This window comes from Sylvia atricapilla, chromosome 2 (assembly GCF_009819655.1).
Source record: "Sylvia atricapilla isolate bSylAtr1 chromosome 2, bSylAtr1.pri, whole genome shotgun sequence".
NCBI classification, from domain to species: Eukaryota; Metazoa; Chordata; class Aves; order Passeriformes; family Sylviidae; genus Sylvia; species Sylvia atricapilla.
Genome location: NC_089141.1, coordinates 75129548 through 75151013, shown reverse-complemented (window position 1 = coordinate 75151013; position 21466 = coordinate 75129548). Strand labels below are relative to the sequence as shown.

Sequence of the window (21466 nt, the reverse complement as noted above, 5' to 3'; positions counted from 1 at the left end):
AGGCAGAGAGTGTTTCCCAGCCTGATTCTGAGCCTCTCAACCACCAGGATGAGAGGAAGCAATACTACAGAATTTTCAAGGAGAAAACCATCTTAACCCTTTGCTGAAGCTACCAATTCTTGAACCAAACCAGCAGGGAAAAAAAAAATATACTTCTCAAGCCATTACCTCCCTAAAACACACAGACAGAGGAGATATCTCACTTTTTCAAAACCCTAATTCTTTGGTTTTTATATATAGCTTTAAATACTGCAACCATTAGGGGGTCATTGTGCAGAATTATGTTTCCATGGACTCCTGCAAATAGACACCAATGAAGATGTGTCAATAACTGTACAAATGCATAAATGTGTCAGAGAGATACTCAAATCTAACACAGGCAGGTTTCTGCAAAGTTAGAGCACTTTTCCCTCTAATGGAAATTATCACAGCTTCTCAGGCAAAACCATACAGAACAGCTGTAAAACTCCCACGATTCTGGTGCAAACAAGTCATTCTGGTTTACTAATTAATTGCATTTAATATTCAGTTTTGTAAGCTATATTGTGTAATGATTTAATTTCTTAAGCAACAACTCCCAACTAAGAAAATAGTGTTAAAATCATTTTTATAAATGAGTAGATGTTACAGAGTTTATTGGAAGTCCCACTGCAATTAGGTGGCTGAGTCATGAATCAGTTTGCTATAAGGAACAGTGTATGGCCTAATTGCAGGATTGGGATCTAACATTTTATTCTAGGCTTTTACATGAACTCCTTACATAGCCTTTGGGAAAACAAACTCTTCAGATGGATAGATTGAGGTATATAAAGTCATGAAAATTGTACTTACTCATAGGACAGCAAATTAAATAATAATTGCAAAACAACTTGAGAGGGTAATATTAGAATAGTAAATAACACCACACCATATCACTTTTGAGGAGGCTTCAGAAACTTTGTTCCTGCACATGAAACTTTCTGGAAATAATCCCCTCAGCTTAAATAAAATACTTTAAAGCCAGTTCAGTTCTGTGGGTGTTAGAGCTGGCTTCACTTGCGAGTTTGGCTCACCACTGGTGCTGTGCTTGTAAGAAATTAAAGGAAATAGTTAAAAAAAAAAAAGCCCAAGACACAACAACCAACCACAGTATACAGAAGCACTATAAATACCTGCTTCCCAACTCTCACAATAAGCACTTTTCAACCAAAGCACTTGCACACATTATTCCTAGGCAGTTTACAGCTGAGACCTTCTAAGGGACAAGAACCATGGCTTGTACAACCCAACATATATACTCAAAGGCCATATAGTAAACCTATACTCCCTTGCTGCAACAGATGTAACAAGATGATGCACATCATCTCTGTATGAAGGACACCAAAGAACTTTACAGGTCACTTCCATTCATTCCAGAGAAAAATTCTTATCTACAAAGGATTTTCCGCATCTAAGATTTCATAGGAGAACTAGAATAACAATAAATTCCTTCTAAGTTTTGAGGCTGCTTCTGCAAGTCACTACAGATAGAGCCTATCTTTGGCTCTTTCTCCAGTTTTTTAAGGTAAAATGTCAAGAACATCTGAAAACTCAAAGGTCTATCAACATGTCTTAAGGGTTTGCTAGTCACTAAAGTAAGTCCTAAAAAAGAATCCCTGATCATTAAGATGTCAGGGAGACATTTTCTCATTAAGCTTGCAGAACTCCATGAATGTTTAAACTACATCCCATGACACTGTCTGTTCCCCTCGAAGTAAGGCTCTGGTGCAGGTGAAGGAAAAGAGCTTTCTGAGTGCTGGGGATGACAAGGAACCAATGACACAAGTAGCTTCAGTTCTCATCTACTGCCATTTCAGATGCTCAAAAGCCTTCACAAACAAGAGGTTATTTTTCACCTTAAAAAGGACCTTCTCCCTAGTATCTATCATTAAAATTCATAGCTAACACTGAAGTCTATTATCAAGACTTCAAGTCAAGAAAAGACTCTAAGGGATATATAAAATCTACCTTCTTAGCAGCAGGTTTGCTGGGAGCATATCCAAACAAGATTTTAATCCTTGAGTTCCCTCTCTATGCCAATCAAAATCCTCATCTTGCACAAGCGAGCATCAACATCATCTTGTCGAAATCCTGAAATGCTTGGCACATTTAGCAACTCAGAAACACTGGAATTTTCAAATGGGAGTTTTCTGTTCCTTGGTTTAGCTTAAGAAGCAGTAACCACAAGTAAATACAAGGCAAAGATTTTACCTGATTTTTTCCATTGACTAATTCCATGGTTTATAAAAGCAACAAGAAAATCAGAATGTCCTACAAATCTGAGATTCTCACAGCTGCATCAATTTCATCCAGCTCCTGTCTCTCTACTCAGTTCATACTGAAAGAAGTCTACTCGTCAAGAAAACGAACAGATTATGAGGCATGTTATAATTGCTTAAATACATAAAAGTTCTAGCTCAAAAAAATTCCAGACATTAAAGCTGACGTCCTAATTTTTTTTTAAATTACTCTACTAGCTGTAGGAATAGCTCAACATCCTCAAAATTAGACCTCACATTTTAATATTTAAGCTTTGCATCCATAATTGAAAATTATTCATAATAACCACATCAGTTTTCTTACCTTGAATATTTTAAGCCATATCCATGCTAATATACTAATGTTTATTCCAATAAAATGAGCATGACTGGATATGTCAAGGCTTTCAGTACCTACACCAAATGTGCAACATACAGAAGATTGTAAATTTAAAGAGACAACCATCTATCTTTTATAAGTCTCAAAAAAAAGACATTTCTTTTAAATGTCACTTTTTTCAGACATACCCACTTATAATTAAATTTAATGCTCTGATGTCTTAGAGCAAAAACATTAAGCACTAAGCAAGAGGAATGCTGAGATGTGATTTAAGAGATGTGGGTTCAGTTTCACACCCTGTTACAGGCCTCCTGGGCAATTTCTAGCAAGTGTCTTGAACTCTGCACCTCTGCTCTCCATCTGAAGAGATGTCAGCTTTAACCTCTATTGCCTATGGCACATACACATTTCTGAGGTCTTCCATCCTTAGTGATGGAGGCAATCTGAAGATCTTGAAGGATGCAGGAGCAGTGTTGCTTGCTTTTCAAGTGAAAAAGTACTCTGTCCCAGCTGTTCTCAGCAGTAAGCTATGTAACACCACAAAAATTTGGGATTTCTTTACAAGTATTTAGAAGATTAGGGCAGATTCCATGCCAACAACAAACTGTCAGCAGAAAGTATAAAGCTGGTGGATTAGGTGTGCCTTGAAGCAAGAACACCAACTTTGAGGACAAAGTCAAGGTCACCCCACTTCAATACCACTGGCTTGAGCAGAAACTACAAAGGCTCACAATACCTTAAAACACATGCTGACATTGAGGGATTTCTCCTCTTCCTTTGCTCCTCTGTACAAAACTCTACAGTCATAAAACCTGCCTATTCGGGTGATGTGGGGCTGAATACATCCCTTTACAAAGGCAATGAAAAACGTAGACACCTATTAAAAGTAATATGAGCTGTTTGCACATCATACAAATCTATGGATTCCAGTTGTTTCATAGTTCAGTTGTTACATTGCTGGGTTCAAACAACAGTGACTCTAAAATGCATTACTATTTATCTATCAATACATGCTTTGTCACAAGAAATTTCTCTCAGAAGCATATCTTGATGTACAAATGTTTAGATAAACTACTGTAATAATTTAAAATATACTGTAAACTTCCTGTACAAGCAAGCATTGACAAAGGGGATGGAGGAGAAAGAAAGTGACCAAAAAGATTTGTACCACTTCAGATATATTAAAGTTCATGCCTGTAGCTCGGCTTAAAAAAAAAAAAAAAATCCTTGCAATAAAATACTGTTAATAATCCTTTTGGAAAAGCTGAAACAGCATCCAGACTTTGTATAAAGCACAGAGTCTGTAAAGTAATTTATGAGTACAATGGTAGGTCTAGTTTCTTACAGTCTATCAATGCTGCTATCTAAAGCTCTAGTTTTTCCTTCTGCCTACAACTTTTCCCCTCACCATTCTCCAGTCCATAATCAGGATTAAGCATGTGCCAGTTTCTTCCATAACTACAGCAGTGACAGTGTATGTTTCCCACCAAATATTCTGACAGAACTTAATCATTATTTAGATTTCTAATTTGTTCCAGATGTTGATCTGGGCAGGAAGGGACCTTGGGAAGTCTCCAACCCCCTGCTCAGAGCAAGGTCAGCCAGGAAATCTCAACCAGCTTCCTCAGGGCCATGCACAGTTCAGTCTTGAAAACTTCCAAGGACAGGCTTTCCACAATCTCTTTGGGAATTTGTCCTAATGTTTAATTTAGTTCAACTGCGCTGCAGAATTCAAAATTTACTAGCAGGTAATGGAGGAAGATCAGACAAGCAGACAACCAAGTTGCATAATGCTTGTTTACATAGAAAATGGGCTGAGAAACAAATGACAAAGTTATATAAATATTTATAGCTATTCATTTATGTAGAGGAAGTGATAATCATACTTACAGGCCTCAAGACAGACATATATCTTAGAATTTTTGAAAGCAAAATGAACTAACCAGATTTTGCAGAATTAACTAAAGCTCAAGCATAAGTTAATGACAACTTCAAACCCTTTATCCTTGTTTATTTAAAGTATAAAAAGTGAAACTTTTTAGTGGATATATAAAGCAAAAATAGCAAAAACCAGTGAAATGCATATGCATTTTAAAAGGGTTGGAAGACTATAGTCCTCTAAAGTATTAGTTTATTCTTCAATGCCAACACACTCTTCTATTACTTTAACCAATTAATAATCACTGATAAAAATTCCACTGCAAAACTTGTTTAAACTATTCTAATAGGATTTTCTCTAGCTCATTAAAATTGCACTTTTACAGTCTTCAAGAATAGGCCTAACAATTAATTCAAAACCTTCTTAGTAGCATCACCCACTTCCAAAGGGATTAGTGTTCAGGAATGACTGTGTTGTCCTGTCCAGTTGGAACCACAGGGAAAGAGTTTTTCTTCCATTTGGAGGTAAGAACCTTTTACTCCAGTAAGTCTGTCCTCCAATAAGTCTGACTTTTGGCACTACCCAGATCTGACCCCTGAAATGCAAGCCTAGGTCACAAAATTCACCTCTGATAATGTGACTGCCACGATCTAGTCTGCAGAATTGAGCATTACATACTGATACAAACTGCAGTTCCACGGAGGCTTTTATTTATTTGCTTTTTAAAAAATTTGATTGATTGCAATGAACCTAGCTGCAGGTCACTAAAACTTAAGAAAAAATAAAACAAAAATAACAGGGCTAATTGGGAAATAACCTGGCCTGAACTTCTGGTACCTCATCAGTCCCCATGTAGAAATTAAGGCAGGTAGATACCAGAATTTTTATGATACTGCATAGCCTGAAAAGAATTGTGTGTGTCTAGTTCAAAGCAGAGACTTTCGTTGCCCTAGAAACTAAAGAAGAATACAGCTTAATGTCCTTCAAGCTAATAAAAACATTCTACAATGCACATAAAAAAACTTTTCAAAAAACACTCTTTTTTTGATCGTCTTCACAAATGGTACAATTAGGGTACAACTCTGGATATTTTTCAGAAGATGGACTATTTTACAGAAACTCTAAGCAAGTGACCATACTGACACAGTGAACCAATTCAAACAGTATAAATGCTATTTTCTCTTTTACTGCAGAAAGAATATTCTGATTTGGTGTCCTTTCAACCATAGTCAAGCCCTCCTCTACCAATAAAGAAAAAATCTAAGGCCTTGACTTGAGCAGATGCTCTGAAAGCCTCTTCGCTCCTGCCAAGTTTCTACCAGAACATTTTATTTTCAACTTGGTAAGCAAAACCATTCTGCCATGACTTCAGAAATTGTCTTACAGAACAATTTATCTAATTACCATATGCCTGCTATAAATAATTGGAATGTTAGAATAAACAGAGCACCAAGGAGGTTTTATTTTCCACAGGTTTAAGAAGTCACCTCCAACACCTCAATTTTTCAGAAATTTTATTTAAAAAGTGTATATCATCTTGTTAAGAGAAACTGTTTCCATACCTAAAGATGAACAGACCAAAACAAGAGCTTCAGAACTGTCAGGATTTTTTGACTGTTTGTTAACTTGTTTGTTCTTATTAAAATAAATTTTGGTTCATCTTCATATACAAAATACTGCCTCCCAACAGACTACTTTTAAGTGGAATAAAAATAAATACAGGGAACAATTTCCTAATAACCTCCCTTCTATCTTGAACATAAAATTCAGAAATAATTTCCTTAGGAGATTTCTTCATTCTTTCTACAATAAGACTGGTACCAATTAATGATAAACAATAGACTACTTCATTCTGAACCAGTGTTGTGAATATAATCCACCCAAATATCCAGAAATTTCTTACTAAGAGCTTGTTTATAAGATGACATTAAATACAGGGTATCTAATAAAACAGAGAAATCTAAACATTTTATTTTTCCTCACATACATAGATAGATGTGTGCATGTATCTCTCAAATTTAATATTTGATTAACTATCAAAATGAAGCTAGCTAGAATGAGGAACTCAGATATACTCATTATCTCAAATGTCGAGCTATTTATATTTTAACTACTGTATAAATGTTAATTTCCTTGAGTCTATTCTAGGTTATAAAAACCTCCTTTTTCCCAGAAGAGTTTCACTAACCTGTCTGACTGCCATTTTACTGTCCACGAAGACCCTCTGCAGCAGCCAGTCAACCCAGCAGACCGTTTCATTTCATCCCTGTTAACCCCACCAGCAAGGTTGGCCCCTGGGACTGCGGCAGCACGCCGCTGCATCTCCGGGGCTGTGGGCACCTGGCTGTGCCAAAGCTGTGTCAGCAGTGCCGGGGTCAGAGCCCAAGGCTCGGGCTGTCAGCATCCCTTGGGCACGGGAGTGGCTTCATGCTGGTGTCCTGCTGGTGGCTGTGGGGTCACCCAGCGAGACACCAAGACAGGGAGGACGGGCCACGCTCGCTGAAAGAGAAATCAACCTGTGCACAAGTGTGTGACAGAGGCACACAGACCGAAATCAGTGCCTGCGTTCTGTCTCTTACTGACAGAACTTTTTTTCCAGAGGGAGAAAACACAAACAAGCCAGGCCAACCTAAGAAACTTCTTTAAAATGCTGTGAATTCCCCCATAGATAACAATTTTAATATTGCTCAAATTAGGTATGAGACACTGGTTTAAATGAATTTGTTCAGAAGTAATTTGGTGAAAGAATTTTCACATGTAGACAAAGCCTATTTTAAATTATTTTAAACTGCAGAACCTGATGGAATTCATATATTATCTTTTTCCTTTTATCCTGAGTCCTGACCCCAGAAGGCTAAAAGACTGAAAACCTCTTGTGTACATATATGCACATATTAGTGTCTATGTTTTACATACACATTCATTTTAACTCTCCCTCTTTCTGAGCAAACAATTTTTAAAAAGGTACTTTATTTTATTCTAAGAAACAAAATATAACCCCAATGTCTATTATATGTCTATTTGTCACATTTTAGGTACAGAAAGGATAGGAATTTCTATACTCAACCCTCAAAAGTAACAGTAAGAAAATATTTGAAAAATATTGAAATATTTGAAAAATAAGGTTTTCTTTTGAGAAAGAGATTATGTTCAAAGGTACTGTACACACACCCCAGTGTCCATTACACCTTCTTCATTTAATCACTAATTGGTAACTAGAATTTCCTGAAAATAGTTCACTAATTATTTTTTCCACATTAAGTTGTCCTATTCAGAAAGGCCATTCCAATTAATCTGAAGGTGTGTGCGGAGGTGTGAAGCCCAGTCTGTTCCCAGTCCTTTTAATCTAACCACATCTCTTGCTGACAGACAGAAAGTCTTTCAAAGCAAGTGTTTTGATCATCTCTTGGAGAAGAATGTAAACTTAAATTACCAGTCTAATTATCCCAGCTAAAAAGGCAATACAACTGCTTAATTTTAGAGTAATGATGGACTTTCAAGGTGTGCCTTCTCAGCTTTCATCCAAGGCTGAGCTTACCATTGTCCCTCTCTGGCAGATGAAGCTACCATGATGGCAGTCAGTATTTCTGACTAAATACCATCTGGAGGAGAATTCAACATTCACCAAGTTATGCGACATTACACCTTTAGGTTATTTGTTTTCTTTCTTGAATATACTTATCTAATTTAAAAAAGGATATTTTTCGCTCTCTCTCTTTTTTTTTTTTTTTTTTTTGTGTATTTTTACCAAATATAATTTGTGAGAAAAAAATAGGAAAGGCAATATCCTGCAATAAATTGCAGCATTATATTGAATGACTAAGTTCCTGAGAACCCATGTAAAGCAAATATTTTCTTTTTTCAAAAATCATACATCTTTTCTCTGTAAAGCCTACAATGCAGTAATTCTTTACAGAGGTGAAAACTTCGTAAACACAGGGTTGTTTCTTTTTCTCCAATGTGTCCCTATCAAGCCTAGGGACACATTAGCATGCCCTGCAACTCATGGCACCTTCTTTCCCTCTTCCTTATGTTTCAGAGCAATTTGGACATTTTAAGTTCAAGTACTCTGATGGTAGCTTTCTGTATATTTTGTTTTCCTTTTCATAAGAGTTACATTGTAAACTTTGGTAGGTAAAACCTGAATTGCATGGATTTGTTCCAAGAGTTACTAAAGTACCTAAGAGGAAGCAGTCTGGATAAGCCACCTTTCCACCATCAAGCTACCATGATGTTTATCTTCAGCTTCTTGTTACGTAATTTTTAGAGATAAGGGCCCTTTGAACATGCCTGCTACAGTTTAGTCTTGTGATGGAGGGTTCCTGTCATCTGCAAGTGCCCTTCACTTCCTTCCCCTGAGAAAGGGCCCTGCTTCCTGTTAAATGTTCACATGTCCTGTCTACAAACCATCACTGCAACCCAGTAGCTGAGCTTTTGGCAATTACAGGTGTAACCAACAGTGTAAATCAAAAAGATGACAGGAACAGTAGCTCCAGTCCATCAGGAGGCTGTCCAAGGACTGCATCTGCTCATCACGGCTCCTGAAAACCACCTTCACACAGATGAGGAGCAAGTCTTCCAATTATATGGGGCAAAAGGCCTGGTGGCAGCAGGACCATTCCCACCAAGTTAAAACAAACTCAGAGCAGGAATAGGAACAGCATTCCTTGCCAACAGTTGTTAACAGACTCATCTGATGAACAGCAAGTATTTGATTTTGGTTGCTAAGAAATCTGCTTACAAGAGAGTATTAGAATGAAGGAGTTAGAAGAAGTTGAATAAAAACTACTAGATAGTAAAACAGACATTTGCAGCAAATACATAATAAGACAGTGATAATTTGTTAAGTAACAGAGGTTACAAAATCCCAGATGGAACAACTACATCCTGTATGGTGCCAGACTAAAGGTGAGGCTATTAGATATCCATTTATGCAGTCCAGGCAAAATTATCAGCTGACCCATTATGTTAGATTAAAGGCAGCAGAGGACTCTTCAACCCCACTCCCACAAAAACATAGCCGCACATCTACCACGCCAGCAGGCAGCCTGGCTTCTCTCCAGTTTTAATCAATTTTGGGAATATTTGGATTGAGTGAAATTCTAGAATGTGCTATCATGCCTAAATTTTCTAGAACACCAAGGACCAAGGAGCACAAGGCTATTGATTCTCTCACATGGCCAACTTATACCAACTACTGGAGAAAGAGGTGGCATGAAAAGAGACAGCTGAGCATCTGCAGCTTCTATTGTTACGTGAAGCTGCAGACAACCAAACTAAGAGACAGACAGCAGACAACCAAACTAAGAGACAGACAGAAGAGATATCCAATGAAGGCAAACTAATCAAGCTTTTTCCTGTTTGATACTTAACATTAAAACTCTATGGACTCTTGAAAAGTTATCCTGATATCATCTTCTCCAGTTTCTTCCTGGGAATGAGTCTACCACCTCTCAGACAACTATTTGTTTAAGGATACACACCCGAACAGATTAAACTCCAAAATAAAATTTTATGAACAGCAATATAATATAAGCTGTGCATAGAACTCGTAGAGAAGGCAGGCATTTGAAGTACAAGACTTGTTAGGCCTATGCTGTGGACAAATTCATCAAGTCTGTGGCCTACTCCATATTCTATACTAAAAAAAGTTATACAAAGGCATTCAGAAACTCACTGCTCAAAACATACAGAATGAAACAGATGTAAAAAATGAGAGAGAGATTTACTCATTCTGATGGCAAATATTTCTAGGTCTGAAAGCAAACCTGAAGTATATAAATATACTGGAACTACAGAAGCATTTAGAGACCCATGACCAAGAGACTTCTCCACAAAATTTTTCCCTCCCCACTAAATTTCTTGAAAAGCTGCACCCACCCTAAGTTTTTGTCAAAACAAGGTATCTGTCTGAAGGCCAAGAGCTGTGCAAGCCCAGCTGAGCCACATACTGAAACCAAAATAGGGTCACACACCTAAGGTCTCTGCAGACTTATGCAAGCAGCCAAGTCCCTCAAGAGGCCTAATTCACTAAACATTGCTTACTGAGTCTACTAACACAACAATAGTAAGATATTCAACAAACTCACAACAGATATCACTTCCACAGAAAGCCCTGGGAATAAAAGCAAGTGTTGTCAATGCCGTTTCTCACATTTAACATAGTACAGCGATTACAGCCCTGATCAACGAGGTGACAGACCTGCACCACACACCTCCTTTAGTCACAGGAGTTTCATATCTTCTTTTCCCAGAAGAATGTTCTAACCACTAAACTGCAAGAGAGGTTTAGAAAATACTCTTCTATCTTCTTGTTGGAGATGCACCATTATGAAGGTAAGTACAAACATGAAGGCAAATTCACAAATCCCAAGGAAACAACAGAAAAAGATTGGAAGTACAAGAAATAGAAAGGTACCAGGACTGGTAGCAAATGATTTTTCAGGACTACTTATTCTCTTCAAATTAGGAAGTCACTTCAAAAATACAAAATTGATATCCCATATAGTTAATGATCACCAGAAGACTCCCCTAGTCCAGGTGACCATAATATTTCAGGAAAGGTCAGCCACCGTAGCTTCATGATGACATATTGACTTCCATTTCTCTCCCATTCTTTTTAAGTGTTTTGACCGTGGCCAATTCTGTTTCTCAAGAGAAAAGATTCTGCATATATGACTTGGTAGTTTGAGCGGTTTGTAATACTTCGAGCAAAGCAGTAGGAATCTGCTCATTTATTTCTAAATGAAATGCACAAAAAAGAGAAGGTTGGCATTGGGGAAAAATATATTAAAAAAGGCATCTGTTCCAGAGCACTGCATGTTCAGAAGATCGATGCCAGAAGTGCCTGCTTGCATCCTGCACATTTGGTACAATAACGAAACCAACCTCTCCTACCTCCAAAGCCTCTTGCATCCTGAGGAGCTCATCTGTTAAAGAATCCAAGCAGATCAAACAGATTTCAGTGGTACTACACCGACAACCCCCACTGCCCTCCCTCCAAACCTAACACCACACCCAAAAGGAAGAAAGCAATGGGAGAATTCACTCCAGATTATCACTTGGACTTTGTCAGTGGACTGCAGCAGCTTTAACCCAGCAGAAGGTGACTCATTCTTCTCTCTTCCAGGCATTGTAGGGAGTGACCTGCATGTCAGCTACCAAGAATCTAACTGCACCAACAGAGCAGATGCCATCTTTAAGCACCGAGATGGAGAGCCTGGATTTAACTAGACACTGAAAAACACTCAGACCAGTTAGGTTTTTTGCTGTGTGGGGTTAGAAGGGTATGAAAGGCATCTGATAAAATCCTCCAGAAGAAATAGCTCAACATGATTATCTTCTGCCTTCCAAATTGTTAAAAAAAACACAACAAAACCAACCTGAATTCCTGAAGCTAAAAAGCCCCCACAACTAAACCACAAATAAAACACTGTGTGATAGCAGAAGAGGGGCAAATTCCAAACCTGGAGATAGAAGACTACTACTAGGAAAACCTATTAATACATCAATAATTCTAGCAGTAGAAAGTAATGCACAGACTGAAAACATACCGTCTTAAAAACGTGTATTTACAAGTAGCAGTATACAAATTAGGACTGATGTCAGTCAAAAAAATACACTTGTTCAGCATTCTGCATCGTTAAATAGAGAGGTGGGTGAAAAAAACCTAGATTTTTTCCTCTCTCATTTATAAATTCTGGGGATAATGGTATAAACCCCAAACATTTTGTATTCATTGTTTACTTTGAACAAAACCAAGGAGTTTATAAAATTTATGAATTAAATTAAAAACATAGTATGGACATTTCAAAAGAATAGGAATTCTTGAGGAGAGAATTTATGCATTTTCTACATTGGTCTTATAAAGTTCACAGCTTTTTGAAAAGACAAGCATTCTAATTATTTTATAAAACATTTCAAGTAAGATTTTGTACAGCAGTATAAAAGATTATTTTATAAAACGTTTCAAGTAAGATTTTATACAGTAGTTTACAGCAATGCTGGACACTGCAACCAGATCTAATCAGTTAAAGTAGGTTGATCAGTCCTGGCTTATACTCTTTACTGTAAAATATATTAGGAGTAAGAGGGCAAACAGTTTGAATATTCTCCTATGAAAACCTGCTCATAATTCAGCAGACATGCATACAGGCTAGTGGTGACCTATTTGGCTATTTCTTGAAAGCATCCTTTCTTGCAATTAATCAGAAATCCAGGATCAAAGCTCTTCTTCACAACAATCAGAACACTTAAGTTCAGTGCCTTATCCAATTCATTCCCAGTTTAAATTAAATTGTAGTTGAGTTGAAACTCACATGGGAATCTCAAACACTATTAATCTTTTAGTTAAGGTGGCTACCTGTTAACCAGAACAATAATGGCAGTCCCCAAACCATTCTACAAAGTAAGAACTGTATTTTATTTTATCACAGACCTACCCTGCACTATTACACCCTAGCATTTTAAAAATGCTTTAATGTCTTTTTCATTACCATAACTTTTGCAGAAGATAATATTTTTAAAATTGTTAAAGCTCTATCTACAAGACACAATCGATATTTCAAAACAAATTAATTAACTCTAAAAATATTCCTTTTATTTTTTTGTCCTTCATCTGATCTTTCACCTAGTCTAGGGCTAACAAAGCCAAGAATTATAATATTGTCACCATTGCATTTCTGAAGAGTACCAATTAATAGAGCGAGTCCCATGACATTAATGTTGAGAAAGGATAACATGCCCATAACACACCTTTAATTCTCTTGTCTAGACTAGGATTTAAGACAACACAGCTGCCAAAATGCATCCAACCCATTGACAAAGAAAGTGTTCAAGTTGCACTCATCATTGTAAACTGTACCTAGCCTATAGTGTTTGCCTTAGTGTAGCAAAAACTGAATACTAGTCCTGTATTGGAAACCTCTGGAAAACAAACCCACAACAGAAAAAACAAACCCAAAACCCCCAAAAAAGAGCAGAAGCAAGCTAATGAATAAGAGAGTCCATAGAAGCAGACAGCTACAGTTTTTGTTACCTTAAAATCTTTATCCATAAATCTTTTTACAAGTCACTACGTGCCAGGATAATTTAGCACTGCAGTCCCAATCGCTTCCCTATTCTCTCTCAAAACGACATCATCACATACCACCTACACAATTTACAAGGAAGAAAAAAAATTGTTTGAGCAACACTTGCAGTGCTCCAGAAATTAAATAACCAGTAACCCCAGTTTTTTCCTTAAGTACAAGAAATAAAAATTTGACATTCAATTATTAAGAAGAAAACTAGAAAAGAAATTTAATGGAAGGATTTGATGATTTTTTTTTTTTGGGAGATCCACCCACTCAGACATTTCACATTTTCATTTAAAAACTTCCAACAGCCAAAGAATGTCTATTTTTGAAATCTTGGTCTAAAAACTATGCCTGATAACATAAGAGCTTTAACTAAACATAATGTTACCCAGAATGCTTCATGTTTAACCAAAGAATGAAACTTATTTCTATCCTCACGCTATCCAACTGAAGAATTATTTTGAAAGAAAATCTTAAACTTACTGCCAACTGTGTTGGCTACAAAAAACAGTATTTAAAGAATTACTGTCCTCTCAGCGAAATAGAAATTCAAAGGCAAAACTAGAAATTGTAATAAGCAATGATTTTTTTAAAATAAAATTTTCCAAATATTCAAAAATCTGTCTCAAAACAGCCTAATGAAGAGCAAGGTAGAAAACATTCAACCCCAAGCATTAATGCCGTATTACTGAACTAAGTCATGATAGCAATTAAAGTCATGGTTACATTTGGTCTTTAACACATTAAATAGCATTTTTACAACACAGACACAATCAAGCAATACTACACAACCAAAAACAAATTTAAGAAGTCTTGCCACATACTGTTCTACTATTCGATAATTGTAGCTATCCAAAAATTATCCACACATCTCTACAACAACATAAGCCACAGCAGCAATTAAGATCCAAACCCAGAAGATGATGCTAAGGAATACAGGCATAAAAAAAAAAAAAAAAAAAAAAAAAAAAAAAAAAAAAAAAAAAAAAAAAAAAAAAAAGCACTATACTCTAAACTAGCACAATCTAAACTAAACACACATACAAAAGGAGCTTGCCTACCTGGCTTTTTCAATAAAAGTCCAAAGAACACCTAAAAAGCAGGAGGGGATAAAAATATTTATATTCAGTGTTGATATACAAAAAACTACCATGTCACTTTACCTTACAGAGAAAAATAATTAAAACTTAGGAAGGAACACCTAAAAAATTATCTGGACTAGGCCGTGGCAGTGGTAGGGAGCAGGAAAACAGCCAAGAAAACCCCAACACATTTTCCACTGAAAGAAATTCACAGTAATATGAGTATTTCAGATTATCAAGAATGTGAGAGTAGGAGAGTGTAAGGGGGAAGAGTCAAGAGAACTCTGCAAATATGTAATTAAATTCAAAAATTTCTACAGGGAAACATTAAATGTTATATATTCTGAAGATGCACAAGCACCTTGAAATATCTGAGTTTAAGACTAAGCCAAAAGACTTTAAAATAATCTTCTATAGCCTAAAATTGCACATTGTCAGAGACATTTTTTAGAGGATTGTCTGTATATGACTTGTAGGAACCTGTAATTTTATCTGACAGAAATAGTTCACTAATTTCAAATTAAAACAATAATAGATTCACACACCCAAAAAATTAATCTAAACTCTATACAATGCTTCTTTTGGTCTCTAAAATTATTTAAAAACACAAGCGCACAAATCTGAGTTGTAGTCTTCTATTACAGACACTTTTTTCAGGAGTTTACATATCAGTTCCCCAATAAAACATGAGAGATGGCCAGACAGCTGAAGGTTCTGATATATACAGAGTCAATTAGGTATGACTGACTACTTCTGTCTGCCACTCCTTTACACCTCTACAGATGCTTAAAGTACTTACATTTTGTTTTTATAAATGAATGAGGTTCCTACCTCATTAGCAGCTATCCATAGGTGTCCCTTAACTAAGACCAAAAAAAAAAAAAAAAAAAAAAAAAGGAAATGGGAGACCAGTAGAGTTCTTCTATTGTACTTAAATATGTACAAATGTTTGCTGAGATTTAGAATCTGTTAATCTGTTCCTCCAATGAAATCCTAAATTTCATCTGATGAGTACACAAGAGTGGCTGGCAGCTTGGCCAAGGGGAGATGGGGGCCATGCTTTTTACTCCGCCTATTTTTATCTAAAGATGAGTACTCAAAACAATCTATTATATTAAGATTATTGGCTGAAAAAGAACTCTTGCTTAAAAAGACTTAAGGATCTCAGTGTGTGCTTATTTCTGCTATCTCTACATAGCTAGCACCTATGAAAACCCCTAGACATTTGTCTAGCTTTGCACACAGCACACTTAAGAAACAGGACTTTCCATATTTTACTTCTACCAAACACTTCAGTGTCTCTTCCTAAAAGGCTGAAGCCATGTTTGTGGTTGAAGGTGTTATATCAGTGTTTATGAAGAATTCTCCAATTACTTCTCAAAAGCAGAAAAAATACTTTCTGAAAATAAGGATGCAACATACATAGAATTTCAGAAAACTGAAAAATTCAACCTTGTTTAAAGAGGTCTTATGCTCTTTGAATAAAAACCATACTTTGATTTCATAGTACTTGAAAAGCAATATTTTCAACTAGACTTTTGAGCAATCTGTAATTTCAAATATAGTTTTCCAGACTTAATCACCATTAAGCCACTAAATACATCAATTATCATTGACTAAAGATGCTGATTTCATAATTAATAAATTTCAATAATTACATCTCTTGTATGTTTTGAATTACTGTACAGAATCCCTGGACTGGGATGGACAGATTTTCATCCTGATCATAACCCATGGCTACATGAAGAACACTGTCAACTCAAAGACATATTTCTCTGATATTTCATAGCAAATACACTTACATAATTTAGTCTGCATTTTCAGCCAATCTAAATAAAATAAATTTTCTAGTCTTTTTCTTCTAAAGAAAAAGCATCAGATTAATGAAAAGGAGGGCTTTTTTCACTACTTGGAATAAAAAAGCACTTTTGAGAAAAGCACTTTAAGTACTCTCTGTTGGTCTCTAAAATAGGAACAAAACAGTCCTGTACTTAAAGCATAGGTCAGACATCTAAAGAAATTACTGCAAGTGAAGAACTCTGAATCAACTTTGAGTTCATTTTTATTTCTAGGCTCTAGTTTTCTGCTTGAATAGAAATACCTTCCTATTTCATGGAATTCAACTGAAAAAACCACTATAAAAACGCCTATAGAATAGATTGAGAAATCACACTACTGAAGGCTAAACAAGCACCTAGAATTGATATCCAGTGAGTTTTAAACACACCTGCACAATAGATAAACACTGGCAGACATATTAAAAATTAAAATTCATTATTTGCCAAATACCAGCAGATTCTCTTTAGAGAGCTTTCTAATCATACAACAAACACAAAAGTGTTAGAAGATACCCAACTCCTTTTCCCACAAAAATAAAAATAAAATTTACACTACCTAATCTTCATACTCACTAATTACTTCTAAACCTCAGCATCTAACTGGGGCGTACCACTACCAATCTGTTCTTTTGACAGCTTCTCTTCTTCCTTCACTGCAGACCTTTGTTGGCATGGGCCCACTCATCCAATTTAGCCCTGCTCTCACAAACAGAAGGTTTCACCAGGAAACAGCTCATTCCGAAACTATGGCGAGTTCGGTCTGGAGCATAAACAAGTCAATTCTTTCCTGCCAAGTCTGTAAATCCAAGGAAGAAGGCCCCAGAGCTGCAGCACCTACCAATGCACAGGTAACATACTTTGTGTATTACCTCACCAGGAGGCAGTAGAGCAGCAGCTGATTCTCTTTATCCTTCCTGAATACAGAAAGGAAGCAGTCTTCAAAGCTACCTTATGTACACTCCATCTTTCTAGCAGTACAAACCTTCAGCATATGCAAGAACCAAGAAACGAAGCTTAATGGACCTATCTGGCACAAACAGGGTCCAGAAACCAATACTAGGTGTCGAGACTGAGATCAAGGCGTTTCAATGAAGCATCTGGAGGAAGAAGAATGGCAGCTGTGATTTTGTACCCCTGTGATCCTTCATCCAACGCTGGCAGCACTCTGCGCTGCAGGAAACTCCAGCCCAGAGTACAGCAAGCACTTCTGAAACCTCTTCCTCGTCCTCTGTCTAGGCAGAGCTGTTGGGGGTGCACCCATCCACTCAGAACTGGCAGGGCTCCCTTCTGAAGGCAAAGCACCTGGACTCTCTCTAAGAAAGATCTAAACAATTTTTTTTTTTTTTTTAACTTTGAAAAGAGGAATACTGTTTACATTTAAAACATTCCCAGGAAGGAATTTTAATTACCTGTTTAAAAGCCATGGAGACATCCTCCACTCTCAGTAAAGCTGTGCACCATGACTTAAAGGGATTCAAGGCCTACATACACTACACAAGGAAGCTCAACTTCATCGTTTTGCCATTAGGGAAGTTCTCAGCAAGCTGGCAGAGCTGGATTTCAGACTAAGCCTATTTATGTGCTAATATTAAATAGCCATTTAAAGAGAACAGAAACCAGAGTGGCAAGAGTGATCTCAATCTCTTCTAACCACTAAGCTTCAGAGTTAAGTGAAGGTCCACTCATTTCCTCTCTTGCATTCATGAACGTGTCATTCATTCCTCTAAGATCACGCAGCTTCATCAGGTGGTGTGAAGGACTCACTTAGCTTAGCTGGCCTGGTATGGAGTGGTTAAACCAGGGAAGCAGAAGACTCAAGTGTGCATCTCTTAACCCAAATGGGGAATTGCAACTGGCTTTTCTACTTCTTGGGAGAGCAATTAAAATTACTCCCTAATTATGGTATAACACAGGGATTCTTTCATCCAAAAATAAAACAAAATAGCAAGGACAATATCTAAAAGGCACAGACACCTACCAGTTAGAGACTTGGCCAATTGGTTTTCAGGTACAACCTAAAGTTCAGAGATTTTCAGAACATGGTTTTGTATCAATATAAGCATATAGTTGTCATCAAAAACACCCAAGAAAATAGTACTACAATTATTTGTTTCTCAACATGGATTAAATGCCTTTCTGCAACTGTAAATTATAATTTAGAAGTCCTTGTACAGATGCATATTGTATCTGCAAATATGCATTTTTCAGGTTCAACTGGTAAGAGAGATGCAATCTTAAGTCTACAGCACATTAGGTCTTACACTGCCTGCGAACCTAAGTTCCAAAACATAACACCCCCACCACAACCCACAAATGTAAATCAGGCAAGTTGACAAGTAAAAATCTGGTACCCTTGCTGAAGCTACATCTTTTTAATGCATCATATTCCTTTCAACTACAACTCAATTAAAATTATCTGGGCTTGCTAAAATTTTCAGGATTTCAGCTGCATTTAGATTACTTTGCATAAATGAAAATTTAGGATTACAATGTTGCTCATATGTCTCACAAAATATCTACCCAAAAGTCTAAAGCTGAAGTCTTGCAGTAAAAGACCTGGCAGATGAAAAATGAGAGCAGCATTTAGACCCACTCCCAGCAGTGCTGAGTCAATGTAACTATGGAAGTACAAGTTGCTTCCTATTCTGCTTCACCTATCTACAGCTCGTCAGCTGGGGTCTGAATGCAGATGCTCCAGCACAAGGTATAAAGCAAGCTGCCAAAGCCACAGATATAAACTCAGAGGCTAAATGAATTTATAGTGACGATTACATACAAGAAAACAAAAAGCACTTATTAATGAATAAAGCCTACCCGAAGTACTTAAAGCAAAAACGTTCTTCTCTAAGGTATGTGCAAATGATAAGGATGGAAGGATACTGAAAATGCATTTTGCACAAGAAATTCAAAGTAACTGCATTACATTGGTCTTTAGAAATCTCTGCTGAAAAAGTCAGGACACACATTAAGGAACACCCACTGTGGAAAAGTTGCAAGTCTTTAAAAATAGCAGCGCTTTGCCTCCTCCCTCCCCTTTCCCCTACTCACCCTCCTCCCCAATTTCAAAATACATCTTCCCCAGGCCTTGGTCTGGAATGGCAGTTTCTGTGAACAGACCATACCCGACCATATGATTAGCCATTATTATTATCATCATCACCTTTTATGCTCTACATTAAGATGCAAATCCAACAGATGTGGTCCAACTAAGTTATTTACAAGGGTTTGCCTTTCAGATGTCCAAGCCAAAGCTACAACCAGTTCTGCGATATAATTACAGCCTCTCTCCACGGGCAGTAACAGACCTCTGTCTGCGATGATCTGGCCAGCGGCATTTTCTCATCTACGCTCCGCTTCAAACGGTTGCTATGATTTCAAATGGTGCATCTACCCTTATTTTAGCGCGACTGGCTGCATTTCAGCCGCTGACATCTGACTGATTGATGCCCATCTAAACAACGCAGCGATTACAAAAACAAACTGGCGGTAGGCACCGGTGTTTCACCACCGTGGGCTCGCTCCTAACAGAGCGGCTGGCAACGAGACCGTGGGAAATTTAAGAGAAACACCAGCGTCCATGAGGCCTAACACTCACAGCCCTCACTTCCACCGAGAAAGAGGCTGGCGTCCTGCACTCTTAAGAGTGGGAAGTTCATGGAAATACCTATGCAGGCACCTGAACGGGCAGACCTCCCGTCTGCCGAACGAAAGCATCCAGGTGCTTCCCCTGCACATCGGCCACAGCACGTCCACCAAGAAAGTGCACTCGAGGGCTGGCTGACCCGATACACCACTGGGGGAACTGCTTTTCCGCCCCCACGGTTCCAGCCTCTGGCCAGATTCTCCACCGTGTTCCACACGGGAGCACCCCAAACTCCCCGCACACGCGACTCGGGGGAGGGCGGGCGGCGGAACGCACCGGAGCCCCCGGCCCCTGCCCCCGGCCGGCGCCCGCCCACGGGGAGCCCGGGGCTGCGGGCGCGGCTGCGGAGGGGGCGGCGGGATGGGGAATGCCCCGCCGCCCGGGGAGGGCGGAGGCAGGCGGGCGAGGGAAGGGAGCCGCGGGGCAGGCACCTGAGCGGGCGTGGGCAGCCCCCGGGCCGGAGATCCGGGCAGCGGGGCGGGGGAGGAGGGCACGGAGGGGGGGAGCGGGAGGCCCGCAGGCCCCGGCGGGGCGGGCCGGGCCGCAGGTGGGCGTCGGGCGCGGCCGCCGGAGGAGCGGCCGCCGGGCAAGTCACCTCTTGACGCGGATGATCTGGTCGCGCATGGGTCGGATGTCCTGGAAGCTCTGCTGGTTGACCAGGCTGTAGACGAGGATGAAGCCCTGCCCGTTCTTGATGTAGAGGTCCCGCATGGAGGCGAACTGCTCGGTGCCCGCCGTGTCCAGGATCTCCAGGACGGAGGGGGAGGCGTCCACCTCGATCTCCTTGCGGTAGAAGTCCTCGATGGTGGGGTCGTACTTCTCGATGAAGGTGCCGGTCACGAACTGCACCGTGAGCGCCGACTTCCCCACCCCGCCCGAGCCCAGCACCACCACCTTGTACTCGCGCATCCTCCCGCCAGCGCGGACCGCCCGCCCGACCCGCACCTGCCGACGGCCCCTCCTCACCCCCCCGCCATCGGCCGCCCCGCCCTGTGCCCGCCGCCGCAGCCGCCTCCGCTCCGCTCCCCGCCCGGCGGATGCTCCGGGCCGCCGCCGCGGCTCCTGGGCGGCGCTGCCGGCGGCGGGGCCGCGCTCACGGGCTGCGGCGCGGCCGGGGTGGGGCGGCGGCCCCGCCTCCTCCTTCCCGTGTCGCCACGGCAACAGCCAACGGGGCGGGACGGGGGAAGAAAGAGCGGAGAGGAGGAGGAGGAGGCGGCGGGCACCGCCCCGTCACGTGGCGCGGCCCCCCTTCTGCCCCCGGGCGCGGCGGCCGCACGTGATGCCGGCGGGCTGTGGCGGCGCTGCTGCTGCTGCTGTCCCCGCTGTCCCCT

The 21466-nt window shown here is 39.4% G+C and overlaps 1 protein-coding gene across 1 annotated transcript in view; it reads right to left on the bottom strand.

The window, feature by feature from the left end:
• RAP2A (RAP2A, member of RAS oncogene family) overlaps positions 1-21066 on the bottom strand; it is a 30896-nt gene extending 9830 nt beyond the window's left edge. Inside the window, exon 1 of the mRNA XM_066313461.1 lies at positions 20731-21066. Within this exon, the coding sequence (XP_066169558.1) occupies positions 20731-21044 (314 nt within the window). The 5' untranslated portion in view covers positions 21045-21066. The remainder of the gene's footprint in view (positions 1-20730) is intronic.
• Positions 21067-21466: the final 400 nt, after the last annotated feature.